Genomic DNA, 13,282 nt, shown 5'->3' with positions numbered 1-13,282 from the left:
GAGAGTAATCGGCATTTTTTTTTTTTTTTTTTTTTAAATTTTGATCCCCTCTGGATTCCCCTGTGTTAACGCATAGATCTCAAAATCTGTGCAGAAAATACTAAGGGCTGTACTAAATGTGTATACAAAATTTCAAGATTCTATCTTGAGTAGGAAGGGTGAGGAAATTATTTAACAATGAGCTAAGAACATTCCCACAATGCCCCAGATGACCCGGATGTAATATAAAAATCTCCTCAGACATCCCTATTTATCCTAGGATCATGATTTGTACATTATTCTCTTCAGAATAAAACAAATTTTCAAACGGTACCCTTCAAATGTTTCCATCATGTATCTTGGGCGGGTAAATCACGAAAAAAGGAATTTTCTGTTAAAAATATCTTTTTTTTTTTTTATTTTTACCTGTGTAGACCCCTCCCCCTGTTTTAAGGCAGAGATCTGAAACAAATCTGAAAAATATTGAGGGGTGCACTGAGTAAATGTGCAAAATTTCAGTCTTGTAGGTGCAAAAGTAAGCCCGCGAAAAATAATATTCCCCAAATACCCCAGATTCCCGTATAAAACAGGTTTTCAGGTAACAGTTTCCTGAGACATCCCTATTTATCCTAGGAGCATAGTACGTACATCATTTTCTTCAGAATAGAACAGCCTTTCAAACGGTACCATTCATATGTCTCCATCTGAGGCGGTAAAAATCACGAAAGAAGCTATTTTTGTTAAAAATATTCTTTTTTAAAACATTTTTGACATTCTGGACCCCGCTGTTTCCACGCAGAGATCTAAAAACATCTGAAAATTATAAAGGGGTGCACTGAACGAGTGTGCAAAATTTCAGTCTTCTGAATGCAAAATGTAACCCGCCAAAAAATAATAATACGCATAACAAAAAATATATTTTTAAATTTATGACGTCATCACACATTATGCCTCAACGCAGAGAGGCATGGAAGCAGATGTAACGTGTTCTAAAATGCCTCCAGTCTTGAAGAAAACGAAGTAAAAAGTCTTTTTTAGTCGAATAATGAAGATTCTACCCTATCACCTAAAAATAGGTGATATAATTTAAAAGGTTAAGCATTAAGGAAAAAGTACAGCGACGTTTATAAAAATGACACTTTTTTTTTTCAAAGAAGTTAGATATTTGGCTGGGGCCTATTTTTAAAAACTCAGAACTAGCTTGCGGCATGAAATACATTAATTTCGCCTAAAGTTATAAAATTAACAAAAAAAATATTGGAGAGGTGATAGGACCCCTCTAAATACACTCTATTATCTGGGAACAAACAGACACGCACAAAAAAGAATTTTCGTCTTAAATGTCGATGGTGATTTCTTCGTTGGAGTAAACGATTTTAAAACCCAAACCCAATGTTACGAAAAGAAGAAAGCAGGATTGCTTAGTTACCTGTTCAAAACGGGATTTTCCCTAATCATCCTCTGCATGGCACTTGTTTTCATACTATACTGTACATTTGAGTATCATTGTATTATGATTTCGAAATAACAGAACAGAAACGGGATTTTACTTATTTTCACTTTAAATTAATTTATTTCGGAATTCGATTTAAATCAACGATTCTTATTTAAATCAATCAAAAAATCAAGTGATTTAAATCTTGATTTAAATCGTGATTTAAATCTTGATTTAAATCGTGATTTAAATCTTGATTTAAATCAGACTCATTTAAATCAATCCACCCTGATTTACAACTAACCAAATGTCTCTACCAAACTAAATGAAAGTAACACAAAACATTAGTGATTATAGATGTAAGGTTACTATTTATATTTTTTTAAGCTCCTCACTTTCACTGAACACTGCAACGACATGTGCATTACTGACTGGTATAGCGGCAATATACTGCATTATTTCGAACAAATTTGTTGTATCTGTTTTCTCGGAAAAAAAAAACAACATAATTTACAATTATTATTTTCCTTCCTGTCAAGTGTTTATGTTAAATATTTCAAAAGAGACAATTCATTATACAGTTCATTTCCATCGAAACTAATTTTTTTTTTAAGTTTTAAATTATTAAATCAAAACATTGTTGATGCTGCGCGATAATACAGCCACAACAACGAAATGAATTTAAACTTGTCCTTTTGTTACAATAAAAATATAATCCCTGTAAACAATTAAATATAATATGTATTATAAGGTCTAAATGGCATAGGTAATTAATTATGAGTATATCTGTGTGTATGCCTGTAGATTTATATGTATGCCCATAGACCCGTGGAATGGTGTGAACCCAGGCACTCAGAACGGTGCCCGGAACCTGGCAACCTTGTACATTGTATATACAAAAACTGATCTCAAATTAGTCATCCATCTCAAGTTTTATACAATAAGCGTTATATAAGAGTATGTATTTTCTGGATCAAGGAATGTACACTTAATAGCAAAATGAAATAAGAAAACAATTGAGCGTAGCCACTACCAAACATGGCAAAATGAAACTACAAGGTATGATCAAAAAGTAAGGTGCATGTAGTTGCACAGTGCCATCTACAGATATTGTATCCATTTCAACTAGTAAGCCCGGTAGCCTAAACCTTTGGTACAATCAGTGACGAATTTGAACGAGTACTAACATGTTAGTTGGCTTCCAGAGGCAGAAGGGTGAGAACGTGTTAAGAGTGTCCGTCACGCGCCAACGTAAAGTTTTGTTCTAAGGTGAAAAAAAAAACAAAACAAAAAAAAAGTGCCAAAGCAGCTCATAAAGCATCAAAATCAGTTTATGGCGATGGAGTGGTGGCATTGAAGATCGTTTACAAGTGGTATGCGATTCAAAGAAAAGAAGAAGTCGGTTGAAAACGTGCAACGATCGAGACGTCATTCGACATCAAACACAGATGAAAACGTACAAAAAGTGGCACAAATGATTTGTTCAAACAGACGAATGACTATTCGAGAGCTTTTCGAAGAACTAAACATCTCCGTCCTGGGTGCGTGAATGCATTTTAACTACCAATTAAATGAGCAAATGGCTTCCTTCTTCACCACGAAAACGTCCCGTGCCACACCTTGCTTTTGATCCGCGAGTTTTTGGACTCTCTCTCCACATTCGCTAGTGGTTCTTCAATTGCTTTAAGACTAACATTGAGTCACTACTGAAATTTCTGTGCCCTCACCGGAAAATAAAATTAATACTACGCTAGGCATGCGAAAAATCCGATTACACAAACAAACCTTTTAAATTATTCTCTTCTGTAACTAAATAAAAACTTACTTCAAGCCCTGATTTTTTCGCTAGCCTCTTCGCATGTGTTTTCATCTTTTTTCTCATAGGTCTTTTTGTTTTTGTTTTTTCTCTATCATGTATTTCTGGACGTAGTTCTTCGTTCCTGTAACAAACATTTAACAAAAATGTCACTATGTAATAATGAATTTCCAAACAGACCATTCGTCGTGTTAATGTCACTTGTTCTATTTCCGAAGCACTCCGATCCCCAATAAGTATCGAAAGGAATAAACGACAAAAGGAAATTAAATTTAAGGGTAAATGAATATATTCTCGGTCCCTAGATTTAAAGTCACTACAAACTCGTCAATATTCAACACAAGGATCCTGTATATTTAGTACGCTACATATCTGGATGCCATATGTAACATATCTCATCTGGATGCATCTTCCTGTTGCGATTTACCAGGTCTACTCTGGACGGTTTTCACATTTTCCAAATCAATCCAAAATTGTGCTCCAACTGATCAGAGTCTGAAGTTAACCACGGATACTTTGTGTTTTAATAAATGACTTTCTATCTTTTCGAGCCTTAGTGACCCGATTTATGCAAAACTTTAATTTCATTGTTTATAGGAAAAGACAAGAAGGTCTTCGCTGATCAAGAAAATAATTTAGACGAGAGCACTGAAGTGCTGATGGGACTTCTAAAGAAGTTGTGTTGAAATTGAAAGACACAAAACTCATAAGAAACTTATATTTGAACCAAGTAGCACGTAGAATAAGGACAAAATAACAGAGAAGAACGTAATTGGGAGTCGAGTTTCACGGGTGTTACCTACAACCAACGTTATTATCTAGGACAAATGGTGAAGAAAAGTCTACATAAGAAAAGGGGATTTCGGTAAAGTAGAAGGAAATGGAGAATACGATACGTAGAACATGTGGCCCTTTTACAAATTCTGAACAGAAGAATTTGAAGAAAATCTCAGAAGAATAGGAAATGAAAATAGCTGGAAAGCCCAAAGAAGTGATTAGGACAAAGTGGTCTGTATCAAATATAAAAGTAGGTGTAAAACAAAAGTAAAACGGTTTATCGTTTTCGGTACCTGAGTAGATTATTAATGAAGACCTGAAATGGAAGCATAAAATAAAAGCAAGGATACAAATAGTAAAACAAGCACTTAGGAAAAAAAAAAAGTATATTTTGAGAATCTTTGAAGAAACAGTTGCGAAACAGACTTTCATAAAATGTTTGGTTTTGAGTGTTGTACTCTACAGCGCAGGAATGTGGGCTCTACATAAAATCTACGAAAAACAATCAGAGTGTGGAGAAGAATGGAAGAAACAGTTAGAACGACCAAAAACAGTGAAGAAGTACTGGGAATAATAACGGACGAAAGAATAGTGTACTAGATGTAATTAAAGAGACGAAGAGAACTAGATTGCCACCTGTTCCTACGGGATGTGATGGAAGGTACGGTGAAAACAAAAGATACACGGGGCGAAAGGGACTACAATTCACGGATAGTATTAAAATGGATAACTGCTATATTCAAAATAGTTAAGAGGTTAACTGAGAACAGTGGTGCATGGGACATTCTCAATTTGCTGCAAATGACAGCTATTGATTAAACAATACTGATGATGATAGTGGTCATGAGGGAAGAAGAAAGAAGGAGTAATTTCGCCAACACCATGTCGATTATTATTTTCTTAGAGTGCTGCGATAAACCCACATCTGGGAATTCAGTTTTAAGCGGTATTTTCGTTTTACTTGAAAGATCCGGAAGGCGTGCTGTGAAAAGTATACTTCAAGTGTAATTAATTGGATGTAATTCCTCGACTGGACAGAAATTAGTTTTTAGTGTATCTATCGAAAAATGGAAGAAACAATTGTTTTTCTCTCACACATTATCTTCTAGAGGTGTAAATTCAATTAATTCACAGTAGAAAGTGAGATTGGGTCAAGAATTAAAACCGGATCTTCGACTACCTGCTGGTGTGCTAACCACTACGCTACCTAGTATGTACCCAGATTATTCACACATCTTCAGTCTTGAGATCGATATTTCTCAATAACACATCTAATTCAACCGTAATATGTATTCAGTAATATAAGAGTGTTTTGTTGTGCAATTGAAAGGCTGAGCACTACCTTAAAGAGTAGAAATGCGCAATTTATCAAAGAAAGAACTGGTAATGTAGGGATTGCATAAGCGAAATAAGCCAATGATCCGGTTTTCACTACCGAACCCAGTCGTGTTTCCTTCACTCTGGATTTAGTTTAGTTATCCAGAACTTGTTCATTTAGCCTTACTTCTTAACCTCCTCAGTCCTAAAAAAAAAAAATGTCTCAAATTTCTAATCTTCCTTTACATATATTTAATATAGACCCTAAATGATCGTAAAATGACCCCAAAATTTTAGTGCTTACGGTGGGTTACGAGTAATCCCACGCCCGCTCCTGTAGGAGACATTCAAGTTTACAGGTTTACTGTACTATCCACAAAAGTACAAATGACCTATTACTCTTACATGTCTTTCATACTTTTTATGATTAATTAAACTTATCTTCAGTATTCAAGGAACAACTCTATCTAAAAATAAAGGTACTTACCCACCCCTGCTCGCTGAAATTCCATTCTTTTTGACTACGACATATTTTCCACACATTTAAGAAGCGACGTACAAAATTTTGGCGAGAAAAATACATCACATTACGTACTGTCATCTATTAACAATATGTAGAGACATTGCAAACTCCAATCATTGCTCAATAGACTTCTTTAAAAAAACAGTTATTTCATGTCCCCTGTAAGGGACGTTAGGACCGAAGAGATTAATTATCTTTCCTTGTTTATTCCTTTCGACAACTATTACAAAAGATCGACGTGGTTCGAAATGTAGTGAAAGTTGCATTAAAACGTAAATGGAAAATTCGAAATTTCTCTGTTATATTGTGAATTGCCATTCATTCATCTTGTTTTCACAAAGCACGATTGATTAGCTTATTTAGAAGTATATAATGGCTTCGACAAGCAGCATTAGGAGAGATGGGCCTACTTATGCAGAACTGATTCTTGGTAAAGTATTACCATTACCTCTTGGTAAAGTAACTTGGCTAAGTAAGGAACAGTTGGTCGAAAAATCGAAAACACGAGGATCGAATCGCAATAGTATGCAAAAGTTGGAACTTGCTTTATGTAATGAAGTGTTAAAATTTCAACAAATTCAGTTAGTATCTTTTACCGCAGCAATGGGGTCAAAGTTTGGGAAAAACTTGAAGAAACAGATATACTGTAACAATTTTTAAAATATATTAAAAATGCAATGATCATTCCCCAACAGAGTGCAAAAGTATCTTTATGATGCACAAATTGCCTTTAAAAATTTACAAATCAGTCAGTTAACTTTTTACTACCGCAATGTGTTCAAAGAGTTGTCAGTAATCGTATTATGCAAATAGGGGATGCCAACTCTGTAGCTCAAAACTTCAAGGCGATGATTGGGTAAAAAAGCTTACAAACCTAGTTCTAGGATTTACAGCTAAACTGGAACCTAACTGACTGGACTGCGAAGTAAATCTTTATAATAATTAAAAAAAAAAAAAAGAGGGGAAGCTAGAAAGGGAGTGCGAAAGAATCTCAAGCACAGTACCTTTCTATATGAGTTGACTCTCAGGAACTCTTTTGAAGTTCTTGGTCCTAGTCGTGGATGCGTAGACTTGAGTAGCTCTGGCGGAACAGATGGGTCGTACAGTTGATAGCAGTTTAAACTTGCACCGAGTTCGCAGTTATATTCCAATATTGATCTCTCTCTTATACACACACATGAAGCGACGTTCACATTTAACGGTGACATTTAATTTGATTAAATTTAGAGTCCCTTTGAGCAGTGAGTCTATATGAGACTTGGACCTAAGCTTAACATGGGGTCCGAACAACATGAGCTCCTAATGGGAATCAAATCTGGATCTTCTGCTCTTAGAAACGGTGGTCTTATCTAGTCAGTCGGCTCCCGATTCAGGAACTCCTCTATTTCTTCATTCCTGTATCTACTTCTGCATGATGAGCCTGGTGACAACTTTTCTTGGTACCGCTCTCGAACTTCGGACTCCACTTTTAGCTTCTTAAATTGTCCCTCTTGATCGCTATGCTCTTTGACCTCGAACCAATATTGACAACGAGAGTTTATTGATCTGGAAACCTAACGAAATGCTATGCATCGAACTCACTTGTGCAAGAACGCAAGGCGTCCGCTCGTCAACTTGATTTGTTCTCTACCTCTTCAACAATGGCTTACTCGTATGGCATAAATGTAATTGTACGAGTATAATTTTTAAACGATGTTAAAATACTGAAAAGGTGTTAGTAGTTCACTACTGATGCTGTGAACGATGAAATATCAGGGATCGTCAAACTATTATGTCTTCTACTTTTAACACACCCTATCAGCCGTCAGCCGACCAGACGAACAGGAATCATCCAGACTAATTATGTAAAATTCTCATAACAATATATGTAATTTATTGTAATAAACAATAGAGAGTATCTTTTTAACCAATATCCTACAGGTGCGTGTCTTGCCTTCTTGCACAAGCGACCTACTACAATACTCAGCATTTCGTTAGGTTTCTGGATTAATAATTAACCACCGCCAATGTTGGTTTGGGGGGTCAGAGAGAAAGGTGCTCAAGAAAGAGTTGGGAAGCTAGAACAGGAGATCCAGACTCGAGAATGGTGCCAAGAAGAGCTGTCATCAGGTTCATCCTGGCAGAAGTAGATTCAAAAGTGTGGAAGTGGAGAAGATACTGAAGTGAGTATTGACTGAATAAATCAGTCCACCGTTCCCAAACATCGCTCCGAGAAAGAAGGAGAAAGATCCATGTTGAGCCAGAACTATGAAGTGAATGCAAGTTTAAACTACTACTAACTGCACGAGCCGCTGTACGACCAGAGCCATTCAAGTTTGCAGATCCATGGCGAGGCCCAAGAGCCGCCAGGAGCCTCCCAAGGAGTCAACCTATATAGAAAGGCACTGTACTTGAGATCCTTTCGCAGAGCTATTCCCTTTTTATCTCCCTCTTATACCTTCCACTATTGTGTTTTCTCAGTTTCTTAAGACTTCGTTTCATTTCGCGGTCCAGTCAATTAGATTCTAGTTTGACTATATGTCCTAGAACTAGGTTTGTCAGCTCTTCCCCGATCATCCTCTTGAAGTTATTGAGCTACAGAATTGGCATCCTCTACCTGCATAATACGATTATTTAGAAATCTTTGAACACAGTGCAGCAGTAAAAGTTACCAACTGAATGCTGTGAAAAAAATTATAAGTAACTTGTATTATCAAGATGCTTTTGCACTCTGCTGGGGAATGATTGCTGCATTTTCCATTTATTTTTCAATATATTACATTATGCCTATTTCTTTAAGTCTCTCCCAAACTTTGGTTCCTTTGTTGCGGTAAATGATATTAATCGAATTGCACAAATTTTGCTAATTCATTACATAAACAAAGCTGCAACTTTTGCGTGCTATTGCGATTTGATTATTGCATTTCCAATTTTTTCGACCCAAGTTAATGACCATTTTTATAAATTTGCTAAATAATGAACGGCAAATTGTTGTTCTTAAAATTAAAATGAAAAGTGCCAAAACCCAAATCCACAATAGTATGTACCAATTACACAGCCCTCCACAATATCAAGCGATTTTAATTTTCAAGAAGATCATTTGCATTTTAAAAGTAACATTAGCTCTTAGAGTTATGTTAACAGTAGAGCTTTATTTATTTTAATAAAACCAAAGTAACTATAACTTTCCAGCTAATATCCCGATAAAAGAAATTAGTATGCTTACAACTTACTCTGAAAATTCTTCCTGTTCTTCCGTAAACCCTGTGTCATCATTACCATCTGAACCAGAATCATCATCGTCACTTCTGTCATCAGTATTATTTTGCCCATGGTCACTTTTTTCCTCATCAAAGAAATTGACAGCCTAAAAGTATATGCAAAAAGGATAACATTAATAACTTCTCAGTAATAACGCATAAAAGCTATAATATATATACAGATGTTGGACAAAAAACCTAAAACGTTTGCAAAAGTATGAAAATCATACCTAGTATGGTGTGGGGCCTCCTTTCGTGTCCAAAACAGCTTGGATCTGACATGGAATGGACGTATACAGCTCCTGAATCGTGGTGTGTGCAATTTTGTACCATTGTTTCTCCAAAACATGCTCCAGTTCCTTAAGAGATGCTGGTGGAGGGTAATGAGACAGAACACGCCTTTCTAACTCAGACCACAATGGCTCAATGATATTCAGATCTGGTTATTGTGGGACCCAGGGGAGGTGTGATAGCTTCTGGTCATGCTCCTCAAACCATGATTTCACTGTTTTTGTAGCGTGACAGAGTGCCAAATCATCTTGGTAGATGCTATCACCATCAGGGAACAATATTTGGGCCATAGGTAGAACCTGGTCCCACAAAATGGCCTCATACGCCTTAGCATTCATCATTCCATGCAGGACTATGATGGGACCTGAGGAAAACCACGATATCACTGCCCATACTGTAACAGAACCACCCCCATGCTTTACAGTTGGGAGCAGACAGTCTGTATCATAGGCCTGCGACGGTGTTCTTCATACGTAAACACGACCGGTTGTTGGAAACAAAGTGAAAGTCGATTCATCGGACCACATTACGTGTTTCCACTGCTTATAAGTCCACGCCTTGTGGTCCTTGCACCACTGGATACGCCTCTTTGCATTTAATGCTGCGACCAGGTGTTTGCCGATAGCGGCTCTGCCATGAGTTTTCATTTTATGAAGTTCCCGTCGCACTGTTTTCGATGAAACCGGGTACTGTAGGCCGGAATTGAGTTCAGACGTAATTTTCATTGCAGTGGTCTTCTTTTTAGTGCTACAATCCGTTTTAATGCCCTCCAGTCCCTATCTGACAGGATTGTCTTTCGACCACTGTTGTGCTTTGCAGACGTCGTTTGCCCATGAATTGTGTATGTCCTTGTGACATTGGACACAGTGCCTTTCGATACCCCTACAATATTCGCCACTGTTGCCACTAAAGCTCCAACCAAACGGGCACCAACGATCATGCCTCTTTGGAAGTGTCAGGTCGCCCATTTTACCGCACCACTTTCACACTACGACACTCACAGGTGAACTGGTTACTGCTGACGGAAGACGAGGGTCTACATGACACATTGAAAAAAAAAAAAAAAAACGATCGGCAACCGCAACACGTGTTGTATAATGGAGGGCCAAACTTATGTGTCCTGTATAAAGTGTTTTTAGATTTTTTTGTCCAACCCCTGTATATATATATATATATACAGGGAGGACCATTTATTTTGAAAAAATATCTTTGTATCTTTTAAACTAACTTTTAAAAGCGATTGGAAGCACGGGACTGTGGTAGAGCGCTTATCTGTGGTTCGTGGAGTCCGTGGTTTGATCCCCGGTCAAGTAAGTTCATGGTGGACAACATCGTGCCCGTGAGTTTTTACGGGGCACTTCCGTTTACTCCCAGATTTTCATTCCACTATTTTTTTCATCATCATTCATTTGCCCCAATCATTCCCCTCTCTTAACCTAAAGGGAATAATGTAGGACGTTAAACTCAAAAAACTGCATTTCATTTCGATTAAAATGGTAAAAAATATTCCATAATAATCATTGCAAATACAAAACGCTACGTATGAATCATACTTTATTATGACTAAAGCGCTAGAATTAAATCTTGAAGAAGATTCTTTAGATAGAAAGTGGAACTATATTATTAATTAGTAAATACTAGGGCTGTTCCTAATTCCGGAACTCCGGAATTTTTCGGAACGGAAATTCCAATTCCGGAATCGGAACACAGTTTCAAGACGTTCCGGAATTTCGGAACATTCCGGAATTTCGAAACATTCCGGAACTTCTTATTGAAAAAATAATTTTTGCTGTTACCCCGAACTGAGCGGTGTGCGCAAAGCCTAGCTTTGAAACTGGATATTGATTCCGCTGTGCTGAAGGAAGGAGTTTTGGTCCACGGCAACTGGTTTGTTTCATTCTCTAGATCCGTTCACTGTGAACGATTGCGCATAAGATTTGAAACTTTGTCTGGTTATCCATAAAGTCTCAATCATAAGTGATTCAGTGTAAATTCCGTAATTTTGTTGCAGAAATCGGAACATAGAAATTCGAGCTAGTTCTTCCCTTTAGTTTGGTTTATCTTCCGAGAAACATCTTTTTTATAAATCACTTTGTATATTCTTTTTTCAATGAATACCGACTGTACCTTTTCCATTTATACGAGGCAACCCTAACAAGAAATTGAACTGCATATCTTTTGATGTATGGCCATTGTTAAGTATAAGTACCTGAAGGAGGGGCAGAGAATCATTTAAAAGAAAATACGATTTTCAGTAATTAAAGGGATAGGATAGTCTGAAATAAAAATGTACAATTATTATGCTGCTGTCCGTATTATGTAAAAATATGCATTATTGATGTTACATGAACTTTTTGGAAACTAGAATCAGTATTTTATATTTCAGGTTCAAATCACGCAAAGCTAAAATTATTAATGCATCGCTTGTATTGTATTTAGTATACTGCATGCTGCAAACAGCAAAAAATTTCTTAGAACAAGGGATTACTGTTTAATGTTTTTTGTAACTTCTATAATCATTATGCTACTGCTTTTTTTTTAATGAAAGCTTTATCAAGCATTATTTGCATAACTTGTCAAAATGTACAACGAGAGTAAATCGAATAGAGGTGCAAACTTTACATAATATCTTATAATTATTCACATGTACGCGCTACTCTTTTCTTGTCCTGCGACACTTATTTGAATAACTAACTAAATAAAGGTGTATATCAGTTAAATACTAAGCATTGGAACCTACGTATGAAGATTAGTTCTAACTCTACTAATCAAAATTTTATGCAAGGTGATAAATGAATTGTGTGAGTGAAAAACATTTAAAATTGGTTTGTTGAGAAATTGTATTAATCACCAATATATTATCAATGTTGTGAAATTCTGATGTAAAAGCATGTTACTTTCTTTAAACAATTACATTGATACAAGCCAACAGAATATGTACATTTTCATACAAAGCTGCAATATGAAGGGTAGTTATGCATTCAGATGAAAGGGTCTGCACCAATGACTAACTAACAACAAGAAAGGTAAATGTTCAATTAGTATACCCGAAATTGTGAGTAGCGATGGTAAAAGTTAAAAATGAAAGAAATCATTTCGTAAGTGTTAATATTCACATTAAAAGTATTAGCCTAATGTTCATATTTCGTTCTTACGAAATAATTAATTTGTATCAAAAACTTCGTACTTCGCGTAAATTGATCTTTACAAAAATTGATGTCTTACTTTCCTTGAGTAGAAAAGTTGGCGAAAACTTTCTTTCTCCTGATTTCTCAAATAAATCAGATAAAAAAGATCTATGAGATAAAAGAAGTTAAGCTAAAAGTCACTAAAGCCCATTTTATGCGATGCAATTTTCTATGCAATCTTGCATGCTAAGAGTCATGCATTCAAATTATTTCGTGTAATAATAATTAACATTCAACTTTCCATAGTAAATTGCACGTATTTCACCTTGTTCGGAGATAGAACATGTGCAATCTACCATGGAAAGTTGAATTCTAATTTTTATTACAGGAAATAATTTGAATGCATGCCTCCTAATTTTGCATACATAATTGCCTTGTCTAATATCGTCTAAAGTCTACTTTCCCCTAATTTAAAAAAAAAAAATCATCTGGGCATTTATATGAAAATTAACATTTAATACATGCTCTTATAATATTTTATCCACATCATTGTTCTCTAACAGTATTATTTTGAGCACAGAAATTTTGCTTTTTCTTTCAATAGTAATTTACATTTACATTTTTGTTGCATTATTTGATGACGTCTCAGGTAGCATCAGTTATACCATTTCAGGGTTTCAGTTGTCAAAATTTTCACAATTATGTATTACTTATGTGTACTCCTTGTACTTTAGATTAAAAGTTTATTAATATAATTCCAAATGACATGACTACAAA

General features: G+C 35.8%; 1 protein-coding gene across 7 annotated transcripts in view; it reads right to left on the bottom strand.

The window, feature by feature from the left end:
• LOC145663044 (uncharacterized) overlaps nucleotides 1-13,282 on the bottom strand; it is a 104,037-nt gene that overhangs the window by 66,073 nt on the left and 24,682 nt on the right. For 6 of the 7 annotated variants that reach the window (XM_081729200.1, XM_081729197.1, XM_081729195.1 and 3 more), the window contains 2 exons: nucleotides 9,060-9,193; nucleotides 3,240-3,354 (listed from right to left, as the gene is read on the bottom strand). In XM_081729200.1, coding sequence (XP_081585326.1) covers nucleotides 3,240-3,354; nucleotides 9,060-9,193 — 249 coding nt within the window. Of the gene's footprint in view, nucleotides 1-3,239; nucleotides 3,355-9,052; nucleotides 9,194-13,282 lie in introns of those variants that run through there. The other variant, XM_081729202.1, reaches the window with a different exon arrangement.

The sequence above is a fragment of the Thermobia domestica genome, chromosome 10 (assembly GCF_964235325.1).
Source record: "Thermobia domestica chromosome 10, izTheDome1.hap1.1, whole genome shotgun sequence".
Classification (NCBI taxonomy): Eukaryota; Metazoa; Arthropoda; class Insecta; order Zygentoma; family Lepismatidae; genus Thermobia; species Thermobia domestica.
The sequence above is the reverse complement of the archived record's forward strand: the minus strand, read 5'-3'. Positions and strand labels throughout refer to the sequence as shown.